The following is a 27,085-nucleotide window of genomic DNA, read 5'->3' as shown; positions in this document are numbered from 1 at the left end:
TCCCCTACTATATCCACTTTCACACTGCCTTACTTTTTTTACCTCCTTCCAAAACAATTTCTTACTCTCCCTCCATTTCACACTCAGATTCCTCCCAAACTCTTCATCCACTTTCTTTTTACTCTCCTTCACCAGTCTCTTAACCTCCCTTCTCCTGCTCACATATACCTCTCTCTTCTCTCTCTCATCTTCTCCCCTACCTCTACTCGCTAACCATTCACTATATGCCTTCTTCTTTTGTTCCACAGCTCGTTTCACCTCATCATTCCACCATGCTGTCCCTTGCACACCCTTGCATCTCCTCCTCACTCCACAAACCGCCTCACACGCTGCGCCTATCTCTTCCTTGAATATCTTACGTCTTCCACCCCTTCCATCTGCTCTAGCTCATACCTTCCCAGTCTTTCTTCCACTATGCTCTTATACTCTGTCATTTTCTCACTATCTTGCAATTTCTCCACTCTTCTCACAGGAGTTGCTTCCTCCTGTCTTCCCCTTCGTCTCCTCAACCACTTTCTTTGCAGCTCTACCTTGGCCATCACTAAGTGATGGTCCGAGACTCCATTCCCCCACCCTCTCCACACTCTTGCATCCAACACTTGTCTTCTCATTCGCTCATCCACACACACGTAGTCTATCATTGCCTTTCGTTCAACAAGTGTGATGAGTAAGGATGGAGGTTGGGAGGGTGAAATGCTTGAAAGGATACAACAGGGAAGAAAGGTTGCTGGTTCCTTGAAAGCAGTGATAAGAAACGGGGAAGTGAGCATGGAAGTGAAAAAGTTTCTACATGACAGTATTGTGACACCTATGTGTCACAAAGCTTGGACCTTGTTGGAGGGACAGATGTCAAGAGTGAGAGCGGAGGAAATGAATTATTTGACAGGAGAATGTGGAGTCACATGGAAAGACAGACTGACAAATGAGGAAGTGAAGGAGCGTTGTGATGTGGATGCGAGTGTGATAGGAAGCGTTAGGAGAAACACACTGAGGTGGTTTGGCCATGTGGAGAGGGTAGAGAGTGAGAGACTGACGAGGATGGAGAGATATATGGGGGGGAGGGGGGAGCTGGGAGCAGGGCAGTGAAATGGTGGGGGACAGGGCGACATGTGGAGGCGATTTGTTTGTGGCCACCCCATACGGGATTAAGGGGTCTGGCAATAGATAGATAGATAAAGGTCCCTTTCCAGCTTAATTCATGGCCAAGTGTAGCCAGGATAACTTTGACTATAACCAAAAACACTCTTCTGTGTCATAACTACAGTAGGTTCGCAGAATGTCATGCAACCACGACCTAAATATTCAAACTGTGGGAATGGCCAAGTTCCGTCAGACGAAAACAAACCAGCTATCCAGTAGTGTAGGCAGCCTGGAAGCGGCTTACTTTCACGTAAACCCATCCACTTCCAAACCGATCATGCCTGGGTGTATGCACGGAGTGACTTTATGCCCTCCTCTAGAACAGTTTCCGTTTTACCATTTTTGGGCCGCACAAAACATCTAGTAAACTACTTGTTAAAATAGCTGTCCAGGTGTCTAGTACTGTACATAATGTAGGCTACAACTATGATCGAGCGTTAAAAAAATAAATAAAAATGACATCAGTAGAGCCCTTGGGTTGCATCAGCTTAGACAGGGACTGTGAGAGTGAGTCAGTGAGATATGACTAGCCATTAGGAAACCCGCGTTGCTAGGTTAATCAATCAGTAGACAGTGCAGGTTTGAAATATAATTGACTGTCATCTCATACCACATGACAGCAAGATGCAACATTCTCAGTATCGAGATGGCTTTAAAAATAATCAACTAATAATGTTCACCAGCCAATCTCATTCCCCCTCTTCACTCGGGAAGTAACAATTACAAGCATGGACAGGCACAAGCCCTATCATCATGCTTTCAACAGTTAAACCGACGTCACCGCCAAGTGACAACTACTTCCAACTTCAGTAATCAATAAGACGCAGCGTTCAGGCGAAATGTTCACATTATTCCATCAACGATTATTTCGTAACTGGCAACTGTGGGAATGTCCTGTGTAGTAACCATGTGTAATCAGTATTCAATAGAAATGCAGATGGCAGGAATTAGTAAAAACATAATTCACTGTCTTATTATTGGGTCCATTAATCAACTTGAGTCATTTAAATACCCTCATCTGTGCCTTTGTTTGTTTACAGTGAACAGCTGATAATTGTGCGCATGCGTACCAATTTCAGGTTGCTTTTGTTCGATCCGTAGAGTTTTCCGTTTAAGCTATAATTTAGTGCAAACGCCATGGCTAAACTTTAAACAACTTCATGGCAACGTTTCGTACAGTAACGTAAGACAGTCCATTCCCGTGTACAACGAAGGAAATGGAAAATAACATCAAGTCATTTCACGTAGTGTTTGGCTACCCAACGAATCGGATGCATCTCCAGTCACAAATGGAGCTTGTGTCGGGAAGCAGTACGACGTAGTTCTCGGGGTATTCAATTGGTGCGTTAGTACAAGTCTTTAATAATTGTCATAACAGTAATACCTACACGATGAAGTACGGCATCAATGGCGAATTCGAAGAGACCGAATTGGGAAACACGGAGAGAGGTGTGGTGACAGGAAGAAATAATGGTGGGATGGCCGCGTCACCTGAGCGAGCTTGTGATGGCACGCCAGCAACCATGGCCTCCGCAAACATCACAAGCAAGACGGAAACAGATGCTGTCGTGTTCTCAATCCAGTTCTACGGCAAGACCATTGGTGAATTAGGATTGATGGATCAAGACCTATCAGAGCTGGACTGGAAGAAATTCAAGTCCTATCTTGTATGTATCCTACAGTACTGCATGTTAATTGTTAGGCCTAATTTAGGTACGTGACAGGAACCTATTGTCACCTCATTTGTATTCTTTGGTTATAATTAGCAGAAGCCACGACAAGAATTGAGGCATTTTCTGTGTTTTCAGTTTGTGTATCATGTGTCAACACCGTGTCACTTCTGTCGCAGATAACTTAGGGAGGTATTAATGATCCCCAAGGGGGATTAATGAACCTAAAGGGAGAGAAAGTTAATCAGCAGTGGAAATGTCAGGAGTAATGAGACAAGCAGAAGCCACTACAAAATACTCAAATTTTAGTAGTGGCTTTGTTAAATATTTACCATTTATCTATTTATTTATCTTAGCTGCTGTGTGGCCAGTGGGTTAGAGCGCTCTGACCGAAGGGTCGGAGGTTCGAGTCCACCCAAGGATCATTGGTAGACCTCAGGAAGGGCATCTGGTCATAGAGTGCTACATGCTTCAAAACCAAAGTCCTCTACCCAGGGGCAACGCCTTAGCCCGTAACAACAAAAGGGGACAAGGCGTTTAAATATAAATATATATATATATAGGCTATATCTATATCTATCTATCTATCTATCTATCTATATATATGTATATAGGCAATATCTATCTATCTGTCTGTCTATATGTAATCCAGATCCTCATGCCATGCTCACAGGAACGAATTTTCAGGATGAAAATAAAACCCCCATAGATGCATTTCTGAAGCAAATGCCATAGAGAAGACCTGGTATTCTCACCTGGTGAGTATACCAGATCTTTGCTGACTTGATGAGAAAGTGTTGTAGAACTCACTGGGTAAACCATGAGGCCATTTTGAGTCAAACCAAACAGTACCATAATTTTTTCACAGTTTGAATTGTACTTCTCTTTCTAACAAGTCCATTGTAATGAGTGCAGTTTATAGGCTGTTTTCATTGTTAGATCACATTTTTCCATTGGGTCAGTCATAAATTTCTGGTATTTGGTAAAGGTGAGTAATATCTCGTAGATACAGTAGTAGGAATGTTTTGTCAATGACTATGCTGGTGCCTCATTGTCCTAAGCTATATGAGCAGTAGAGCACCTGTGAAATTGACCAGGGTAGATCCAGGAAAATTGTTAAAGCTGACGAGTAACAGATTAAGCTTCAGAAGACATTTAATAAGATGGCTGTCTCAGACCGGGCATCAGCTAGACAGTCCGTTCCCCAAAGCCTAATATATGGTGAAGTTTGAAGATAAGTAAGAGTGCCACAGTAATAACTACAGTAATGCCAACAGTTACCATAATTTTATGCTATTTTCCTGCACCCTGCGTATCTGTACGGTACCACATGAGTGTGTCTGCATCTAGTTCCCCACATATCTGCCTTCTGCTATTTCAGATGAAAACTTTCATACAGCTTAGTGTTCCCTTCTTATTTATAATTCATACCGGTAGTGTAATTGCTGCTCTTAGAAAATTAATTCAAACTGCTAAATTCAGGGTCTAGTTTTTTAAAATTATATGGCCACCACAACTATGCATAGCTATGGTATTTCCAAGTACAGGTACCCTAATCTTTCTCCTTGACATAGTTAGTTCTCACAAAACTTTTTCTTTCTTTCCGTTACCTTCCATACTTCTTTGTTGTACATTATAACTTTTAGTAACTTTGTTTGAAACTTTGTTCCTTCAAAGACATCATTAGCCTACTTATCCTAATTCTGCCATTCAAATGGTTTTGTTAGCCGCACACATGATACTTGCACTTGAAATCAGTACCGTAACATCATTTCTATGCTTGAACACTTATCTTGTCTCAGCTGTTATCAGTTTTTAAGCACATGATCAGATACAGTAACTATTTTCAGGTGTTGGTTCTTGCTCACTTTCTTATATAAAATAGACATGATAATGTGACAACTTTATCTCATTGTGACTCACCACAGAGCTGTCACACTCCTTTTCAGTTTCATTTAGGCACTATAGCCCATATTGTCCCAAACAGTCTATCACTAACCATATAGCTACAGTATATACTGTAGGCACAGTTATTCTCAGAACTTACTTGGTACCCCTGTCGGCCTTGCCATATACACTTTCACCGAAGTAGTGAAGGCCAAAGGATGTTCAAGTCTGTCATCAGGCACTTTTCAACTACTGATACTACAGTAGTTGCATTCTTAGAGTAAATATTACATTACTTGTATACACCCTCTTCTGTTTCTGAGCCCTCCATGTTCATTTGTGCTGTTCTTAGCTATATGCTGCACTTGCTTATTCTTGCATATCTTTCTCCTCTGCGACTTGAGGTAGAGGAGGTAACGTTTTACTCTGTCATTCTGGTTACTGGTACTGTATTACAGAAAAAACAAATAAGTTGATCATGATGAAAATGTGTAGAATGCCCATTAACCCAAGGATAAAGGTATTGAATTGTAATAAAAGTGTGCTAAATACCTACCTATGCAGTTGTGCAGTTAGTAAACATGAAATCCAAGGCATTGGTATGCTTTTTATAAATATGAAATACAAGGATACAGCTGTGCTTTCATTAAATAAGAATATCCTTTATCGTATGGTCCAGGTTATCATAAGAAATATAGGTATTTCTTATTTCATACAGAGTTGATGTAAAGAACCATGTGTGAATTGCTAAGCATGGTATAGCTGTGTGCTTCTATCCTTGGCCATGTACAGTTTACTTCCGTATTATGCAGCAGTACAGTACTGTTATGGTCATCATCCAGACCTCCTTTCCCACCCCAAAGGTGTGGTGAAGTAGGATCTAGAGGCCCTGAAAAAACTTTATAGAATGAGATAATGTAGAATAAGATATTAATCGAAGTTTGCTAAATTGAATGAGCCACATGCCCATTCACTTGCATCCTGGCCCCACCAGATACTGTAGGGGGCACCCATCATCCATTCAGTATAGTGCCGCTCCAGAGTGACTGTTGAGTGACAATCCAAATGATTTCTGCCAAGAAATCATTTAATGTGCTGGGTGGTAACCATATAACTGACCCTTATGTGTTCTCTATGTCAGCAAGTGGGTTGGCGGGGAGTTAGTGCCCCTCCCTAGAAAACAACTAATGAAGACAACAAGCAGTATGCCTGAGACAGGTGACGTCCGAGGACCAAACAAAGAATGACTTGAGGATTGCTACATGGAATGCGAAGGTTGAGGGGAAAGAGAGAGATTGTTCAGGTGCTTACAGTATGGATGCAAAAGTAGACATATGTGAACTGAGTGAGACCAAATGTAGAGGTAAGAGTGGGAGTATGAATTGGGTATATGTGCAGGAGTACGTGAGAATTAGAGGGCAAAAGCAGGTGTATGTATTGTGTGCAAAAAATGGAGAATATTAGAAACTATGGATTACGTGGTTCAAAGATTGTGTGGACAAGATTGAAAGTAGGAGTACAAGCATGGGCAGTTGTGTTTGTGTATATGCCAACAGAAGACCATGCAAGCAGAGTGAAAGAAGAGTTCTGGGCAAATGTGGAAGCATGCATGGAAAAGTTTGGGAGGAGCAAAAGAATGTTTTGATTGGAGATTTGAATGGAATAGTAGGGAATGTGAAGGTGGATGGAGTAGTTGATAAGTGGAGTGTGCCTGCAGAAGTAGGTGAGAGTGGGAGTGCTGGATATTTGTGCGAGAAGGGGATTGGTGATAGCCAGTACCCTCCATAGACACAAAATGATCCACAGCTGTATATGGTGAGTGATGAGAAGGGTGGGTTCCTGGGTGGTTAGCAGAATGAATAGAAGACAGTGGTTGAATATGTGTGCATAGAAGGGGGAATGAGAAAATATGTGCTGGATGTGAAAGCATACGGAGGTTAGGGATATGGACTCTCTGACTTGGTGGTGGTGACAGTTGAGGTACAAATGTGATGGATGATAAGAAGGGGAAAAGGGCAGGAGGAAGCAGTCCATACAAAGAGGGTAGAAAGTTTGCAGGATGATTGAATAAAAGCAGAATGTGAGAGCAAAGTTGAGGAACGATTAGGTAAAAATAATTTGGAGCTGATGGGGGAGGTGGAAGGTGTGTGCAAGGCATTCAAAGAAAGAAATAGTGCAGCATATGAGGTGGTGTGTGAAGTGAAGAAAAGATGAAAGAGGGTGCAAGGAACAGAATGTGGAATGAAGAGGTGAGACAAGCTGTGGCACAAAAGAAGAAAGCATTTAGTGAGTGGATAGGAAGCAGAGGCATGGAGGAAGTTGAGAGACAAAACAGAGAGTTATTTTTGAGAAAGTGAAGAGAGTAGCAAGAGAGATTAAGAAGAGAGTAGTGAGAAGTATGGAAAGAATTTGGGTGTAGAGTGGAGAAAATGTAAGAAAATGTTTTGGAAGGAGGTTCAGTGAGCAAGACAACGTGATAAAGAACATACGGTTGCAGGGGAGTGAAAGATAAAAATGGTAGATTACTGGTGCCGGGGTGAGCAGGTGGAGATTGTCAGACGTGAAAGAATTGAACTTGCTGGTGAATCTCTTGAGTGTGTGGAAGAGTTTTGTTATTTAGGAGACATGTTGTGTGCTGGAGGTGGGGCTGGAGCTAGCTCTGTGGCTAGGGTGAGAAGTGGTTGGAAGAAGTTCAGGGAGCTCTTGCCTCTCCTGACATTGAGGGGGCTCTCCCTACGTGCTAAGGGGTCTTTGTATGCAGCGTGTGTTAGGAGTGTAATGCTGTATGGCAGTGAGACCTGGGCAGTGAAGGAGGAAGACATTCGCCGGCTCAGACGTACAGAAATGACAATGATTAGGTGGATGTGCAGTGCGTCCCTGCGTCCAAGGCCTGGAGGGGCTGGGTTTACAATGGAAGAGTTGAGAGGTAGGATGGGACTGGAGTGTATTGGTGTTGTGATGAGGAGAGGTAGATTGAGGTGGTTTGGACATGTGGAGAGGATGGGGGATGATAGTTGGGTGAGGAAGGTGAGAAGTGTTAATATTGGGGGTGGGGTTATGAGGGGTAGACCGAGAAAGACATGGGACGAGGTCATTAAGTGTGACCTTAGGGTTAAGGGACTGAACAGGGAGGCTGCAATGGATCGTGCAGCATGGAGAGCCGCCATTAGGTGACCAAGGCCGACACATGCAAGCATGTTGGAGCCTTTAAAAACGAACGAACTGGTGGAGAAGGGAGAAAAAATGGGCAGACAGAGAGAACTCTGTAAGGAATTGTTAAACACAGAGAATTATAATGTGAGTATAAGTCGCAGGGGATTGGCTTGAAGGAGGAGGAAGGAGATGAGAAGGGAGGAAGAGATCAGTAGGATGGAAGTAATGGGAGCAGTGAAAAAAGTCACAATGGAAAAAAACCCAGGAAATGATGGAGTGTGTGGTGAAATGCTGGAGCATGGAGGAGAGATGGTACCGGTAGCAGATTGGATGTGGAAGATGTGCAGGTTGGCCTGGGAGAAAGTTAGAGTCCTGGAGGATTGGAAGTGAGTTATAATTTTTCCCAGTACAAAGGAAAAGGAAAAATGGAGTGATTATAAAAATATCAAAAAAGGGAGATTTAAGTGTGTGTGGCAATTGAAGGGGGATAGCTTTGACACCTGTAGTTGCAAAAGTCTTTTCCAAAATCTTGTTGAACAGAATAGAGCCAGTAATTGATAAAATTTTAAGAGAAGAACAAGTGAGATTTAGAAAGGGTCGAGGTTGTAATGATCAGATTTTTACCGTAAGGCATCTGATGCAACAAACTAATGATATGAAAATGCCACTTAGTATGCGTTTTGTGGATTTTGAAAAGGCATTTGATAGTGTTTCACGTGGAGCTATGTTAAAAATTATGAGATTCTATGGTATGCCAGAAAAGTTTGTAAATATTATTAAAAGCCTGCATCAAGGTACTTTTTGTAAGGTAATGGTGGGTGGTTCTTTGAGTGATCCATTTGAAGTTAGGTCAGGAGTGATTCAAGGAGGAGTTCTTTTGCCATTGCTGTTTGTTTTGGTTATGGATTATGTTATGAGAGAGGTTGTAAGGAGAATAGGTGCAGGAATTAACTGGAAAGAAAATAAGAAGCTGATGGATTTGGACTATGCTGATGATATTGTACTGATTTGCAGAAGTATTTACGAGATGCAGAAGGTGCTTGATTGTCTGGTGGAGGAAGGAGAAAAAGTGGGATTGGTAATAACTTGTGGAAAGACTGAAATTATTAATTTGAACGTGGAGAACCAAATCGATTGTGTAATTGGGAATAATGTGGTGACGAATGTAGAAAATTTTAAATATTTGGGAATGTTTGTATCATCTAATGGATCATTAAACAATGAAATTGAGGAGAGGATTAGACTGGCTTGGTGAGCTGTTGGAATGTTGAAATCTGTTTGGAATAATAATATACTTTCGGTACATACTAAAGTAAAAATTTTCAAGTCCATGGTTAGACCAATTTTAACTTATGGACATGAGTCATGGTACAGTACAATTGCAACAGATCAGAAAGTATTTGGATTTGAGAAAAAAATACTGAGAAGGATTCTTGGGGTAAAGTGGCAAGACAGAGTTACAAATGCAAGAGTATGGGATATTACGAGAATGGAACCAGTTGATGAATATGTGAGACTGTCTCGTTGGAAGTGGCTAGGGCTCATATACTGTATAGAAAAGAAGGTAATTTAATACAGGATGTGCCAGAGTGGACTGCTAGAGGAAGAAAAGGTATAGGTAGGGTGAGGGAAACCTGGTTGAGGACAATGAAAAGAGAAGCAGGAGAGGAGTGTTGGTGGCACCTGAAGGAGATGGCAAGAGATTAATATTGGTGGAGAGAGTTCACTGAGGCCCTATGCATCCTGTGGGGTGCCACAGGAAATGATTGATTGATTGATTGACAAAGGAAAAGGGGAAAAAAAAGTGTATGGTAATCATAGGGGCATTTATCTTCTTAGTGTAACAGGAAAAGTATATGGTAAGATACTTGTTGATAGAGTTAGGGAAATAACAGAGGAATTAGTTGGAGACGAGCATGGAGGTTTCAGGAAGGGAAGAAGTGTATATCAGATATTGATCCTAAGGTTTTTTAGTGGAAAAGTCTCTAGAGAAGGGAAAGAAGTTGTATGTGACCTTCATGGATTTGAAGAAAGCATATGACAGTGTGGATAAACAAGGAATGTGAAAAATATTAAGAATATATGGAGTAAATGGGAAGTTGCTGAATGCTGTGAAGAGTATGTATGAGGGTGTTAAGGCTGCAGTGCATGTGGATAGTGAACTGAATGAATTTTTCTGTCTGAATGTTGGATTGAAACAGGGATGTGTCATGTCTCCATGGTTGTTTAATCTGTATGTGGATGGAGTTATAAAAGAGATACAAGGTAGAGCAGTGGATGTTGGAGTGGCCCTAATGAGTGAGGGCAATGTTTGGTCCTTCCTGTATTTAATTTGCAGATGATACTGTATTGTTAAGTGAAGACAAAGGGGAGCTGCAAGGCATGGTGAATGATTTTGGGAGTGTGTGTAAGAAACGGAATCTAAAGATGAATGTAGAGAAGAATAAGGTTATGTCTTTGACAGACATGAAGCCACTGAATATACAGTGAACTTCCCCCCTTGACAGTCGGTCCTAGCTGAATGCAATTGTTTAGTGGGGGGAGGGGGGGATCAAGCAGGTACAGTGGAATTGATTAGTTTGTCACCCCTGAGCAACTTTACATTCCATCCATCCATCATTCAGTCCTTTGTTGCTCCATGAGGAGTGTAGGAGCCAGGGGCTGAGGAAGTTGGTCCTGACATTTAAGATGATAGTGACCAGCCTCACTCATCCCTGAGTGGCATTATGTGAGCAGTAAACCCCAACCATCCATTGGATATAAACCTACACAGGCTCAGTCCGATTGGAGTGCCTTAATTATCCACTGAACCACCAGGTGCCATCTATCTGTCTATCTGTCATCCAATCCTACGTTGCCCCATGAGGAGCGTAGGAGCCCGGGGCTAGGTAAGTTGGTTCTGACGTTTAAGATGAGAATGACCAGCCTCATTCATCCCTGAGTGACATTATATGATCAATAACCCCAACCAACCCTTGGATATAAACCGTCATCTGCTCAATCCAATTGGAGCGCCACAATTATCCACTAAATCACCAAGTGCCATAATTTAGTTATGTGGTTACCTCCCAGCGTAGTAAATGGTTTCCTGGTGTACAGAAAACCATTTGGTTTGTCACTCAGTGTAGAGTCACCCACAGGCAGAAGGAAGAGGAAAGAATTAAGGAAAGAAAGACAGAAGAGGGAGTGTAAAGTCACCCGTAGGCAGAAGGATGAGGAAAGAATGAAGGAAAGAAAGACAGAAGAGGACGGAAGGAATGAAGGAAGAGAGGAATCGTCAGTCACCCGAGAGCAGCACTACATCAAGTGAGTGGTTGGTGAGTGCCCCCACCTACCACTAAGTAAAGGAACATAAGGCATTAATTTTGTGTGTGTTTCAGTTTCAGAATCTCCTGAGCATGAATCACCAAGAAAATATATGTGTCAGCTACAGTGATGATGAAGGTGACAAGGTATGTGCCAATAAAGACTGACCTACCCTGCTGATATTGTTTTTTGAGATGTATATTATTTGACTCGTGAGTACAGTAGGAGAACGCTTAACCCATGGAGTGGCACAGTTACCTGCTTTAGAACCAGGGCTGTGGAGTTGGTATCCAAAACACCTGACTCTGACTCCTTGATTTCTTGTGTGTTTGACTCCAACTCTTGACTCTGCCCCGTTGGCTGTCGTACAGTAAATTTGCCATGATGGGTCTTCACTTACTTGCACATGCTCAGAATTCTCACCTCACAGCTTACAGACACTGGCAGACAATTCCATATCACTTAACCATTTTGTTCCTAGTACTGTAATTTCATATTAAAGAAACTCCTCTAGAATTTAGAATCCAGAAATTATACAGACATTCATTCACTGGGAAATCTGCTGATTGTGGTGTCTTTTTACATTCTGTTCATGTCATTCTGTTGACAGATGGCATCACCTATGTTTATGATTGACATATATGAAGAACAGGAGAACAACAAACAAGTGCTAAATAAAATGTGGAAAATAAAAGAAATAGAACATCATCAGCAACAAAAAATTAAACTGAAGGAGCTGTCATTGGAAAGACAGTAGTTCCACATTACATCTGCAACTTGTTTATAATTTCAATACTGGTGATCAGAGCCAGACTTAGGACTTTTCTTCCAACTCAGACTCAGACTCCAGCATCACCATAATTGCTTCTGACTGACTTTGACTCCACAGCCCTGTTTAGAACACTCCCCAGTGTGTGACTTGCGAGTTTGAGCAGTAGTCAACCCATGGAGTACACAGTTACCTGCCACAGAACATTCCCTTAGTGTGTTAAGTAATGAGTAAAATGAATTTCTGTTTATGCAGATCTTGTTTCATTGCAGTTACTGTACATGTTTTATTATACATACAGGGCATATGACAATGAGGGAAAAAAATTTAGTCTTTGTTTGGATGTAGTAGTGTGAGTGATGTTGCTGAATTGAGTACGTGTATCATTGTTAGAAGATGTTTTCAGACAAGGATGATGTGTTACTATGATCCAAGGTATCAAGAGTGAAACCGAGAAGGTGTGACAAAAGGAAGACTCCTACCAAGATATGACAGCACATGTTTTTCTTGGCTGTGGCAGGAAAATTTGATATGTAGGTGTCTGTGACACCGTCTGAGCTGTTGATTGCACTTCCCCACAAATACAGAAGGAACTCTGTCTTGCACTCGTCAGGTTAATTCTATTTCTCATATTTTAGTGCTCAGGAATTCCTGAAGTGGCATTAGATGGAGTGTAGCTAAATGTTACACAACACTGATAAGGTTAACTGAGGTAAATTTTAAGTTGGGTGGATGCAGAGAATTTTTCTTACTGGTGGATGCAGAGAATTTTTCTCACTTGAGTAAATCAGTCTGGTGGTAGCCAAAATAATATTGTAACTGGAACAGGGGACAAGTATAGCTAATGCAGTATGTGTGTGTATTAAGAAGCACTATTGTCTGCTCATGAGTCCCCCCTTCCTACCCCTGTATATTAAGGGAAGAGGGGAGGGGAGGATGGCACAAGCACCATCCCGTGTCTCATCCTAACTCACCTTTGTTAGTTGATAGTTAAGTCTTAAGCTGACATGACATGTAATAAATCTTGGGCTCACTGTTATCACACAGTCCTTAAATACCTGGTATGCAGAGAAAATATGTAAACAAATTATGCATTACAGGCAGGAAATAAATGCATTATAACACTGACAGTACTGTATGTGTATAATAAAATTAGCAATGGTCAGCCCAACCCACACAGATTGGTCACATTTTTTAAAACACACACACACACACACACACACACACACACACACACACACACACACACACACACACACACACACACACACATATATATATCCCAATGAAATGCCCTCTTTTAATCATAATAGAGATGGTGAATGTTGGTGCTCAGGTTGCTTCCTGTTCTGTGTCCAATATTGAAAGCTTGAAATAAAGTTTTATGCAGGATGTATATCTATCTATCTATTGCCAGACACCATAATCCCGTAAGGGGTGGCCATTTGACTTTGAGTTATTTGTTTTACGGAGAGGGGCACTAACCCTCCACCAACCCACTTGTTGACACGTAGGGAGCACGTATGGTTTGGTTATATGGTTACCACCCAGCATTGTAATTGGTTTCTTGGCTTACAGGAAATGATTGGGCTTGTCACTCAGTGTAAAGCCAGTTGTAAAAGAAAGAAAAGCAATAAGAAGTGACAGGGAAGATGAGAAAAATAGGAAGAGAGGAGGGCAGGCACAGAAAAAGAATGATAAAGGCTAAGGAAGAAGTAGGCAGCACTACATCAAGTGAGTGGATGATGCCCACCACCACCTACCATTATGTCATTTTCCTAAATATTATTTCTTTTCTTTTTTCAGCTTCCAATTGAATCAGAAGAAGAGTACAGGGAAGCATTAAAGGTAAGTAGTGCTTATTATTTTATTCTACTTTGGTTGTTGTTGTTGTTGTTGTTGTTGTTGTTACTCACCCCTAGGCTGCCTGATTGGCTGCAGGTAAGCAAATGCCACTATGGGGTTGTCCCATAGGTTCCCTAGACTGTTAATGTGTTTGGCATTTTAGTGTGGCATGTGCTGTGCAATGCTCCATTATGTGTGGTATATTGTGTGGGTTTATTCTACAAGCTGGACCTGTGTCATCTGTGGTTTCACCCAACCCAAATCTAAGCTAATGGGAAAGGAGGGCTGGGTGATGTCCTGCATAGCTAGGTGAGTTCACTCATCTCTGTTTAACCTGCGGGGTGCTGGCCAACTTGGGACCTTCATGGCACCCCAGTGCTGGCTTTATTTATTTATTTTTATTTTTTTATTTTTATTTTTAAATATAGATAGGAATGATGAGAAAACATGGAGAACAACCATAAAAGTACTTACAGAAGCCTAAAAGGTCAAATTAGTGATCATGAGTGTGCATGAGTATTAAATACAGTAAAAGCTTGATATAATGGAATAATTCAGCCAACCCTTATTCCGTTTTATAAAATATTCCACTTTTTCAAGCTTCCATTCCAAAACCACGGATGGAACAGAATTTTCTGGAAATTTGCGATTTTTCCGATATTTCTTCCCTAACTCGTGACCTGAAGCCTATACTGTACACAGTTGCTACAAAGTAGCTTCTTTTGCTGCACACAGACATGCTGCCTATGCTAGTCATAATGATACACACAGATCAGTCAGAACCCACAATAATAATAATAATAATAATACAGTAATAATAATAAATAAAACAGTAAAAAACTCACCTCCAAATGTAGGGGATATGACTTGTGCATCATTATTTTTCCACAGCCACGGACAAACCGGCTTGTTTCCGTTACGGAAACCCGACGCTTCGCAACAGAACGGAAAACTTCCGGTATGTTGCAAGTACCCTCATGGAAAAAAGTTCCGTTTTCTCAAGCTTCCGTTCGTTATACTCTATCAAGCTTTTACTGTAAACACTTAAAATGGTATGGGTTATTGTTTTACTCACCAGAAATGCATAGAAGTGTAGATGAATAGTTGCAAGCAGGTACATCCAAGTCAAAGAGCAAGTCCAAGCCAGATAAATCCATGGATAAAGCCCAGAAAAATTTGAAAAAAGCCCAGAAAAATAAAAAAATTTCCATCCATCCATCATTCAGTCCACATTGCCCCATGAGGAGCGTAGGAGCCAGGGGCTAGGCAGTTGGTCCTGAAATTTAAGATGAGAGTGACCAGCCTCACTCATCCCTGAGTGGCATGAGCAGTCAACCCCAACCACCCCATGGATATAAACCTTCACCGGCTCAATCTGATTGGATTGCAATAATTACCCACTGAACCACCAGGTGCCAAAATTTGGTTATATGGTTACCACCCAGCATAGTAAATGGTTTCTTGGTGTACAGGAAACAGTTTGGCTTGTCACTTAGTTTAGTCACCCACAGGCATACACTTATATTGCATCAGTATTTAAGACTTTGATATTCTGACAAGTCTGTAGTAATGGACTTAGGTAAGTATTCATTGTCATATATACATGTTAAATACACAGTGAACTAAGCATTCTGCAGGTTTGGTATGCACACACATTGAGTATGGAGTGACTGCACCACACAAACACATCAATAGGTTGTAAAACAAAAGTCAGATGATCACCCACTAGTAAATGCAAAGTGATGGTGAGATATGTACATTATAGGCTATTCGTGTATTTCCAGTTTGAGTAGATAATTGAATGAAAGATTATTCTCACTCTGTGTATTCATCATCATCATCATCATCATCATCAGCCGTTGAGGTCCACTGCAGGACCGGCCTATCCCTACCGCAGCAGGGACGATACAGCCAATGTATCTCTACCCAGTGGCTTAGGCTGTCTGGTAGAGATTGTATGTAGGGTGAGAAGTGCTTGTGAGTGTGATTGTAGTGTTGTAATGGCTTTGGATGTGTGTGTAGTCTGTGAACCAAGTGTAATTGGCCCGCCTTAAGCCGATTGGATGCAAGCATATTACAGTAGTATGCGATGCTGGTTCAACCACAGCATCCCTGGTGTCCGCTAAAGTAGCAAGTGGCATGGTGAACGCTTCCCAAAGTTTTTACAACTCTGGCGGGAGGCAAACCTTTGTTCACCAGCGTGCAAAACGCACACTCTACCACTGTACCACAGAGGCTCCTTTCTGTGTATTAGTGGATTTTAAATATGAATATAGCTTCAAAGTGTTTAAGAACAGAAGTAAACATACAGAACATGAGGAAAGAGGTTAAAAAAAAAAAAAAAAAAGCTCATGGTTAGTGCTGGGTATTATATTTTGAGTTTCAAGAGGTACAGTAAATGATAATGTCCATGTTATAAAAACATTGGAATATAGGATTCCTACAGTTAGTCCATACTACCAAGTTCATGTCTAAAGTATGTCTGTGGTAAAAGTAGAATAAGACGAGGATAGCCAGATAAATGCTCCTTCTAAAGTTCATATTTTTACAAAGTTTGAATATTTCTTGGACACAAGCACTTCAAATTTTGGAGCTTGCATTGTACATGGGCTGTTATGTCATAGTTTAAGAAGCCAAAATCATAAAGGAGGGGGTTATTGCAGGCCTCCTAAGTCTTGTCCTCCATGATTCAGTTTACAGTGATATTACACCGGCATAATCCCTTCTGTGCTACTTATTAATGGGCCTTGAGCAAAAAATAAACAACTACCTTTAAGGAAGAGTTACTGTCATATGGGTCCAGGAAAATAATACCCCTCAAGTTCCCAGAGTGCTTCTGACCAAATTTGTCCTTCTAGATTGCTAAGAAGAAGGCTGAGGCTCACGACAAACTGGTACTGGACATCACACGGCAGGGTGGCCTCCCCACAGTGCTCTCCCTCGTTTCCTCAGGTATCAAGAGAGTCAGCTCATCTCCACCTAAAGAAGGAGGGGCATCATTTTTCAAAGCATCTTCACCTCCTAAGGAATCTTTAGGATTTACAGGAAGAGCTTTGGGGATGGAGAGAAAGCTACTGCCAACTTTCCTGTCATCTGAGAGAGGCAAGCCTTCATGTTGTCTTATCCTAATCATAATGTGCAATGAGTTTGTATTTCGATGAGACATATTTAGATTACGGTGCTTCGCTAACCAGAACTTGACTTTGATGGCAGCCAAAAGTAAACCTTAAATGTACTAGCCATCCCTATGGAATTAACCCATTTCTGTACATGGGATTTTGCATGAACAGTACAGTATTACTCTTTGCATACCACCCTTTTCCCATTAGTTGGTAGGTTCAGAATTTAGGTTTCATTCCCATTACTGCACATGGGATTTCACATGGGTTGTGCAGTATTACACATGGTATACAACCCTTCGTCTGTTGGTTCATAGGTTAAGAATTTAGGGCTCATACCCATATTAACAGTTGAAAATTCACCCAGACAGCACAAATTCATTCTGCTGGGCCACAAGAGATCAATTAAGATAGATTATAACTCATGGGATTGGGGGTGACCCTTAGCTGGATAAGGTTGCTTGGAGGTTGCACTGTTTTAGATCTAAGATGTCCCATTTAGTCCTTAAAATAAAGTAGGATGTCTTTTTCATTTTATGTTTATTATATTCATCAGGTCACCAAAGATATGAACTGGGTCAGAAGCTTAATTTGTATAAAGTTACTTCTTATCTTACTTTATTGGCTGTATAGCTATGTTTACACTCGTATGCTTTGTAATGTTCCTAATTGCACAGAATGAAATTTGACATTTTTATACAGTAGGTCTCCATTAAGCTGAATTAAACTGACTATTAAAGAAAAAATTCACGGAGATTATGACTGTCCTTTTCTCTATGAGCAGTTTCCTCTTAGCATATAAATTATGGTAATGTACTTTGTCTTACTACTTAGTGCCACATGCTCATTTTGTGTTGTCACTAGCTACAGACAGTTTTATGCATCCAAGAGAAGCCATATGTCATCTAAAGGTTACAGTCAGTCTTCTTTACCCTTTCACAGTGTTGGAAGAACATTGGCATTATATTCTCATTAGTGCCTGGATGTAATACTCTGCATGGAAAAAACCTTGTTGAGTCATAAAGCTAAGTGGGCAAGAATATACTTTTGCCAACTCATACAAATTAACTAACCTACACTGTTTATTAGGTGGCTCTTTGCATGTATTTACCTGTTCAGTATGATGACATTGATGTTGTATTTTATTCTTGCCGCTGCCAGATTGTTTTTGTCAACTTCACCATTTAACTTTTTTTTTTTTTTTTCCTCCCATCTGTTCCATCACACATGAGTATCATCCCCTTTATGGAACAGTTTTCTGATTTACACAGAGGGATCATGGATAACTCTTTGTACTGTCTACTTATCTGCATTAACTTCATTGCCATCACACAATTTTGAGATGCCTGATAATTTCGTGTGTTACGTTTTCCAACCAGATGCAGCATATAAGGGTTTACCCTTGAGGAGTGGTTGGAGTTTATTACACAGTGCCACTTAGGGTAAAGCAACTACTCATTTTCAGCTTAATATTACAACTAGTTGAGTTGTATGGCCCCAGGCTCCTATCCTTCTTATGGGGCAGTGCTGTCTTGGATGATGGATGGTGGATAAATTTGCACTCTCTAATATGCTTCAGCTGTAAGGGAGTCTTTCCGAACTGTAAGGGTTAGGTATATTCTTACTGAACTCCGTAATGTTAAATCTGAACTAATATAACAAAAATGAACTTGTGATAACAAGCAAAGGATACTAAAGACATCATAAAACTGATAGGACCAAGGGGGACCTCCTGAGGGAAGGGAGTTTTGTTTGGGCCCTGAAATTCAGCAGCCCTAATAAGAGTGGGCAACGTTTGGAAACTGTGGTACTGTGTCTGCAGATGATACTGTATTGTTAAGTGAAGATGAAGGGGAACTGCAAGGTGAATGGGTTTAGAAGAGTAAGAAATGGAATCTAAAGGTTAGTGTAGGGAAGAGTAAAGTTATGGTCTTTGAGAGGAATGAAGTCATTGAATGTACAGTGAGGTTGGGTGATGAGGAAATGGAGAGTGTGAATGCATTTAAGTACCTGGGTAGTGTGATGAGTAAGGAAGGAAGTTTGGAGGATAAAGTGCTTGAAAGGGTAGAACAAGGAAGGAAGAAAGATTGCTGGTTCTTTGAAAGCAGTGAAAACAAATAGGGAAGTGAGCATGGAAGTAAAAAGATAGCTGCATGATAGTATTGTGATACCAACTCTTATGTTTGGAAGTGAAGCTTGGGCCTTGCTGGAAGGACACAAGAGTAAAAACAATGGAAATTATTTATTTGAGAGGAGCATGTGGAGTTACAATGGAGAGGCAGAATGACAAATGAGGAAGTGAAGGAGCATTGTGATGTGGATGTAATAGAAAGTGTTAGGTGGAATACATTGAAGTGGTTTGGCCATGTGGAGAGGATGGAGAGCAAGAGACTAATGAAACGAGTGTATGTGAGTGAGGTGGAAGGGGAGAGAGGGAGGAGAAGGCTGAGGATGAGATGGAGGGATGGAGTCAAGAGATATATGAGAGAGAGGGATGCACGCTGGAAGGAGGACAGTGAAATGTCAGGGGACATGGCGACATGGAGGCGATTTGTTTGTGGCCATCCCTTATGGGATTAAGGTGTCTGGCAATAGATAGATAGATGGATATTCTGAGGGAGATAATCTTAATTTTTCTTTGTCCGTATTTCATTTTTTCAGGTGATGGTGGTGGCAGGATGAGACCAAGTGGAATGCAAGAAAAGGACACCCTACAATCACCACCTCAGTGGTTCAGAGATTACATGTCCAAGGTTAGCACTCACATCATCATCATCTTCATTATCTTCACCTGCAATTTTTTTCCCCATCAAAGGATTGGGTAAGGTGGGGTCCAAACAATGAGAAAAAAAAGGTACAGAAGAGGAAGAACTATTAACATTATGCTAGTACAGCAAAATGAATCAATCATTCACACATAATTCAAACCATCGAAATCCTGACTACAGTACACCTCACAAGCTACAAAAAGCAAGATATAAGGAGATGCCATTAGTAGACTGTCAGTGATACGGGACATACTGGTGCATACCCTCCTTATTTATTATCTTTGTCTCTAAGATGCCCGGTGGTCTATGGTTAGAGTGCTGTAAACAGAGAGATGGCCTCGCATAGGTTCAAGTCAGAAGAGATGAATCATGTAATGCACCCAAGCTAAGTAGACTGGTCATCTGCCTTTAAATGTACAGTATTGGATCATGGCTGCCTAACCTTGGGCTGCCATAGTTTAAAGGTGGTAAAATGGAATTGGCTGTTACCATTTACTTGGCAGGTATAATAATAACTTAGTTTTGTGTATGTGTGAAGTAGGGGCATTGTCTTACTCTCACTGATTCTGATGAACAACCAGGTTGACAGCACTTTCCTGCCATACATCACCATCATCATCCTAAACCCAGATTCCTGCTGGCAAATGGAAATCCCAATTTCTTCCAGTGAACACTTTACACCTTTAATACATCCCCCAACTTCATGTGTGGACTACTTTAACAGTATGGCCAGTAGGCTACATGAGGAATATTCTGCACCAAATGCTGAATGCAACATATATACTGGCAACATCCTGTACTTGAAATTATTTTTTGCTAACATCCTTAACCCCTTTGGACATGTTGATGCCTTTGGTGTCATATTAACATACCATTCAAAAGTGCATCTGATTTCGTGTACAATATGAGGCGCATGTGATTCATGTATAATATGTTTGTATATAATAATATTCGTGTATAATATATTTGTGCATAATAATATGATTTGTGTATAATATATGAAATTGGATGCACTTTTGAATGGTAGGCTGCCAGGGTACGATAATGACAACCACAGAGTCATGCACTGTGACAGTAATCACCCAATCATTCATACCATATTTAGGCAATATATTTATCCAAAATTACACAGTCAGATCCCATATTGAGACTGACAGTCTTCCAAGTCTTGTTACACATTGCACTTAATCATCAGTATTTAGGCAGGGAATTCATCTATACAGTGTCAGCTGATTCTGAGATGCTGACACTGTTCCAAGGTCTGTTACGTATTGCTTGTTTCTTTTTTCTTAATTTCTGGCATCTGTTACAGAGTTATTAGCTGGTTTGGTGTTTGTTTAAGATCCTATCTACTGTGGCTGATCCCAGTGTGGATGAAGCTTGGCTTCATTTAAATGGTGATAAATTCTAACCAGAACTATTAAAAAAAAAAAAAAAAAAAAAAAAAAAACGTGTAGAGATTCTGTATCCAATAGTATTTGGCTATCACCTTATGTCATTTGTAAGTGGAAATAATTTCTTTAGTTTCGTGAGGAGATGAGCCAGGAAGTTGCTGTAAAGGTGACAGAGATGCTGCGAGAGAACTGCAGTGTTTCCCTGCCTGGTGTTCCTCCACAACTAACAGAAGCACAAGTGGATGACTTGCAAATAAGTATGTCTGAATTTTGTAGAAGTAACAGTTAATTTGATTTTTATAATTAGAAGTCACATAAAAATGTTTTAGGAGAAGTCAGCAGTGTAGAGAGAGAGAGAAAGAAAAAAGAGCAAAGCAGAAAAGCTGGGAAAGTAGTGAATGGACAAATGTTACTAGACCCATATGATGTTCAATAGAGGAGTGGGGATGACTGAGTGACAATGGTGGAGTGTTTGGTAACAGCAAATATTTGATGGGATTGTTATAAAGAATGAAGTGGTGGGTGGTTGCAGCCATCATCGACTCAGTTGATGAAGTGCTGTCCACATCCTACTTCTCTCTATCCATCCTGTCACTCTTTCATACTACTGTACTTCAGGTGGAGTGACAAGTCTAGTGATTTCATTTAACTCAGGAATCCATTTGCAACAATAGATGGTAACCATTTAACCAGATAACAGGGTGATGTTGAGTCTACTATGTTGCATCTTAACTAGGTGGAGAAATGCAAAATTGGCATCCACCCAGGAACCAGATTTTCACACTTCCCTGCACTCCACTGTGGGAAGACACTGTCATATGCAAAGGAACATCAGTGGAGGTTTGGTTCCCCTATGGACGCCATATTTGCATCTCCCCCCAGTTGACAGGGGCACCATAATAAACTCAACATCACTCTGGTATTTGGTTATATGGTTACCTCCCAGTGATGTAAATGGTTACTTGGGTTACTGTAAACCATTTGGCTTGTCACTCAGTTTAGAGCTACCTGAAGTATTTAGAGGAGTAATTAAAAGTGATTTTTGGTAGGTGGGGGCGCTGACCATCCACTCACTCAATGTAGTGCTGCTGTCGGGTGTCTGCCCTTTCCTCTCCTCCATCCTTCATTCCTTACATCCTCTTCTGTCATCCTTTACTTCATTCTTTCCTCCTCCTTCTGCCTATGGGTGACTTTACACTCCCTTGTCTGTCTTTCTTTCCTTTATTCTTTCCTCTTCCTTCTGCCTGTGGGTGACTCAACACTGAGTGACAAGCCAAATGGTTTCATGTACCAGGAAACCATTTACTATGCTGGGTGGTAACCATATAACCAAACTTTGGCGCCCTGTAGTTTTGGGGGTAATTATGGCACGTCAGTTGGATTGAACTGGTGAAGGTTTATATCCAAGGGGTGGTTTGGGTTTATTGCTATCACTCATCAGGGATGAGTGAGGCTGGTCACTCTCATCTTAAATGTCAGGACCAACTTGCCTAATCCCGGGCTCCTACGCTCCTCATGGGGCAACATAGGATTCGATGGTGGATGGATGGATTGATCAAGCTCCTGCTTCAGTTGTACAATTGTTACACCTGTTTTACTATGGGTCCTAATTACAGGCAGTCCTCTCTGTAATTTAGAGATATTTTCTAAAATATCAGAAGTTTTCCACTGACAAGGTACTGTGAATTTATAGGAAAAGTGAAACTGTATGTAATAATGTAAGTTTTCTGCAGTTTATGGTCAAAATAATAATATAAATAAATGTTTAAAAAGGCAACCAACAATGAGAGGACTAACTTTATATTAACAGAATGCAGTATGTACTGTATGAATAAATACTGTAATTTAATGAGATTTCTTATATTTTTTTCAGAATTTTCCAGGTGTTCCTTATTGAGTCAATCTGTTTATGGAAATTTACAAAATGAGTGTCAAAGAAAAGAAGTGTCAGACACACAAAAATTAGACTTAATAACATCAGACTTTGAGAATAAAGGAAAGAAGAAAGAGAGAGGTGATGGCAACAGAATTTCACCAAGTGGGGCTGAGAGCGAATTACCAGTACCTAACTGCGAATGTAAGGAAAAGGAAAATGATAAAATGGAAGAAACACCAAAGCTTGTCTTGAAATCTCCTTGTGGCTTGAAACTGAAGAAGTTGAATATGAAGGCAGAGATAAATGATACAGGAACCAAGCGTAAGAAGTTAACTAGAGAAGAAGAGCGACTCACCCGAAAGCAAGAAAAGCTGGAGGAGCGACTTGCTCGAATGGATGAAAAATATATCAGGCTTCAGGAAAAACTGGAGGAAAAGCATTTTAAAAAGCAAGAGAGACTGGCAGAGAAGTTTAATAAACAACAGGAGAGAGCAGAGAGGAAGAAACCAACAACAAAGTAAGTATGAGAATTGGCACTATTACCCGTGTGGCTCAGGACTTTTTGTAAGTAAGCTTTACTATTTCCAGTATTAGTATGGCACAGTGGATGCCATACGGTACAGTGAAAGCTTGGTTATCCAGGTTTCGGTATATCAAAGCCGTGACCAAATGGTTCAGTGGTATGGTAATCATTATCATCATCATCATGCGGACCTCGTAGGGCATAAAATTATCCATATGATAGCTCCAGTTTACACAGCAAGCATCCAGTTGCTAGCGAGAGAGCCATGGTAAACAAGGTGAGTCTACCTTCCACCCACGCTTCCTGCTCACAAGTCGATCACAGAGGAGGTGGGGTGGAGTTTGACGAGGCAACTGATAACCTATCCTAACCTAGCTTAACTACTTAATAATTTAACCTAACCTAACTTATCCTTGGCTCCAGTTGGGAAATTGGGAAATGAAATCTACCTTTGAGTACGTTGAGGAAGTTTCTTCCATTATGCCAGAAACAGTTGTAGGTATGGCTTAAGGAATGTGGTGGTAATAAGAGGGAGGAAGTCTTTCAGCAAGAGGAGGTAATTTACCACCCTCAAAATAGTCAAAAATACAGAAAACAAACTAGAGGAATGTGAATTGAATTGGTAAGGTATGTAGGCTGTATGCCTAGACAAAAATTTGTGGGTCTCGTAATTTTAGGGGACAAAATGGAACAAAAATGTATGCAAATCAGAACAGAATTACAGTACTCTTTCATCCACAGACAAATTGCCTCCATGTCACCCTGTCCAACGCCATTTCACTGTCCTGTTCCCAGCTCACACCCCCTTCTCGTATACCTAGGCTCCACTCCATCCTTCCATCTCATCCTCAGCATCCCCCTCCCTCTCCCCCCCTCCACCTCACTCACATACACTCTCCTTAGTAGTCTCTCGCTCTCCATCCTCTCCACATGGCCAAACCACCTGATTGTATTTCTCCTAACACTTTCTATCACATCCACATCCACACCACAAAGCTCCTTCACTTCCCCATTTTCTCAATCCGTCTGTCCTCATAACTTCACCTGCTCCTCTCAGATAACTCATTTTCACTGCTCTTACTCTCGACTAGTGTCCTTCCAGCAAGGTCCAAGCTTCACTTCCATACGTTAGAGTCAGTATCACAGTACTGTCATGCAGTGACTTTTTTACTTCCATGCTCACTTTCCTGTTCCTTATTACTGCTTTCAAAGAACCAGCAGACTTTCTTCCCTGTTGTACCCTTTCAAGCACTTCATCCTCTAAACTTTCATCCTTACTCATCACACTAACCAGGTACTTAGATGCACTCACGTTCTCCAATTCCTCCTCATTCGGTCTCACTGCACATTCAGTGACATCATTTCTTTCAAAGACCATAGCTTTGCTCTTCCTTACATTCACCTTTAGATTCCATTTCTTACACACACTCCTAAACTCATTCACCAAGCCTTGCAATTCCCCTTCATCTTCACTTAACAATACAGTATCATCTGCAAACAGCAGTACAGGGAGTTTCCAAACACTGCCCTATCTCATTAAGGTCACTTCAGCGTCCACTGCCCTACCTTGTATCTCTTTTATAACCCCATCCATATACAGATTGAACAACCTTGAGGACATGAGATCCCTGTTTCAGTCCAACATTCAAAAAGAAAAATTCACTCAGTTCACTAGCCACATGCACTGCAGCCTTAGCACCCTCATACATACTTTTCATGGCATTCAGCAACTTCCCATTTACTCCATATATTCTTAATACTTTCCACATTCTTTGTGTATCCACCCTGTCATGTGCCTTCTCCAAATCCATGAAGGCTGCATACAACTTCTTTCCTTTCTCTAGAAACTTTTCCACTAAAGACCTAACAATGAATACCTGATCTGCACAACCTCTCCCCTCCCTAAAACCTTCTTGTTCTTCCCCAACTAATTCTTCTGTAATTTCCCTAACTCTGTCAATAAGTTTCCTACCATATACTTTTCTTATTACACAAAGAATAAAAATGTCCCTATGACTGCCACACACTTCTTTTTCCCTTTTTCCTTTTTGCAGTGCCTAAAAATTAAAATACACTATATCAGTTCTGTAGAGAGAACTAGAGTGGAATCACTTTACATCATACTACTATTGGAAAAATTTTCACGTAAAATTTGAAAAACAATGGAAGTAGGAAACATGTCATTGAAACCTGTAGTAGTTGCCCCTCTTCAGAACTACAGTTGATGTATATGCAATATTTGCAGTGCACAGAAAAAGGTGAAGGGGGACAGTAATTTGAACAGACTATCACTCGGAGGTGATTGGTCCATACAGACCTAGAAACACCACCAGTGTTAAACAAGCACAATAAGGGGCTGAAGAGTGACCCCTGATGCACCCCAACATTCACGGAAAACTCATTTTTCAAAGCTCCATTCACCCTTACCTGGGTGCAAGCACCCAGATAGATAGCCATAATCACCCTAACCAACCACTCTTTGATCCCAGGCTTTCTAATTGCCCACTTCACCACCTCCCTGTAGACTCTGTCAAAGTCCTTCTCCAAATCAACAGAAACAAAGCACGGTTCTCTTTTCTTTCCTATATAGTTTTCATGAGTCTGTCAGACAATGAATATGGCATCAGTGGTCCCTTTCCTGGCATAAACCCAAACTGCATCTCATCAATATTCACTCCTTCTTTAATCATACCTTCTAGAATTCTCAGCATTACCTTTGTTATCTGGTCCAAAAGCTTTATGCCTTTATAATTTCCTCATTCCAGGGCATCACCCTTCCCCTGGTATACATTTATAATTACACTCTTCAGCCAATCATCTGGGACAACACACTTATATGTAATATTTATCAGGTCAATGACTAACCCCACTCCTGTATTATTTTGAGGCTTTCAACATTTCAGCAGTCAACCCAGACACACAAGCTGCCTTCCCCACCTGCATCCATCCTAATTGCCCTGCTCACAGTAGCAGTGTCAATCAAAGGCCAAGGGCCAAACACTGGATCTGCTGGCTCCAAACCTTCCCTGTCCCAGTCAAACTGTGCATTCAACAACTGGTTGTAATGCTCTCTTCAGGTGTCTTTAATATCCTCACTATTCATCACAACCTTTCCTTCAGCATTCTTCACACACTGCTCACCCATGATATCCCTGTTCTCCCTCTTCTTCTGATCTACCACCTTAAATGTCATATTCTTCCTTTCCACACTGTTTAGCGTATCAGGTAAAAGTCTGTGAGACTCAGACTTTGCCTTATAAACCCCTTTTTCTAACCCTATGCTTGGCATCCAAGTATTTCTCTTTGTTACCACCCTTTTTCCATTCCAGAAAAAACTTTTTTTTCTCCTTAACTGCATTACGTAATTGTTACCATTAGTGTTGTTTATATGCATCAGGCTAGATATAGCAGTCATTAATTATTAAAAGGGGATTCTTCCAAAGCAAAATAAAATTGTCTAGTGGTAGCAGGAGTGTGTCATTTTTCAAAAGAATTAAATCATTTGACTTAATCTTGAATATGTGGCATATGAATCCACAGCAGCAAAATGGTTGATCAGCCCTGTATCTGCTGGATTTTCCTGCAATTGATCAAACTGATCTGGTTTTAGCCTAACCATGAATTTGAGTTAATTC

General features: G+C 40.9%; 1 protein-coding gene across 1 annotated transcript in view; it reads left to right on the top strand.

The window, feature by feature from the left end:
• The first annotated feature begins 2,535 nt into the window (after window positions 1-2,535).
• LOC145408002 (uncharacterized) overlaps window positions 2,536-27,085 on the top strand; it is a 65,930-nt gene continuing 41,380 nt past the window's right edge. The window contains exons 1-7 of the mRNA XM_080278806.1: window positions 2,536-2,807; window positions 11,231-11,302; window positions 13,732-13,773; window positions 16,629-16,872; window positions 19,551-19,642; window positions 21,182-21,308; window positions 22,925-23,444. Of these exons, the coding sequence (XP_080134932.1) occupies window positions 2,619-2,807; window positions 11,231-11,302; window positions 13,732-13,773; window positions 16,629-16,872; window positions 19,551-19,642; window positions 21,182-21,308; window positions 22,925-23,444 (1,286 nt within the window). The 5' untranslated portion in view covers window positions 2,536-2,618. The remainder of the gene's footprint in view (window positions 2,808-11,230; window positions 11,303-13,731; window positions 13,774-16,628; window positions 16,873-19,550; window positions 19,643-21,181; window positions 21,309-22,924; window positions 23,445-27,085) is intronic.

This window comes from Coenobita brevimanus, chromosome 75 (assembly GCF_032717465.1).
Source record: "Coenobita brevimanus isolate Jiangsu-jjx chromosome 75, ASM3271746v2, whole genome shotgun sequence".
Lineage (NCBI taxonomy): Eukaryota > Metazoa > Arthropoda > Malacostraca > Decapoda > Coenobitidae > Coenobita > Coenobita brevimanus.
The sequence above is the reverse complement of the archived record's forward strand: the minus strand, read 5'-3'. Positions and strand labels throughout refer to the sequence as shown.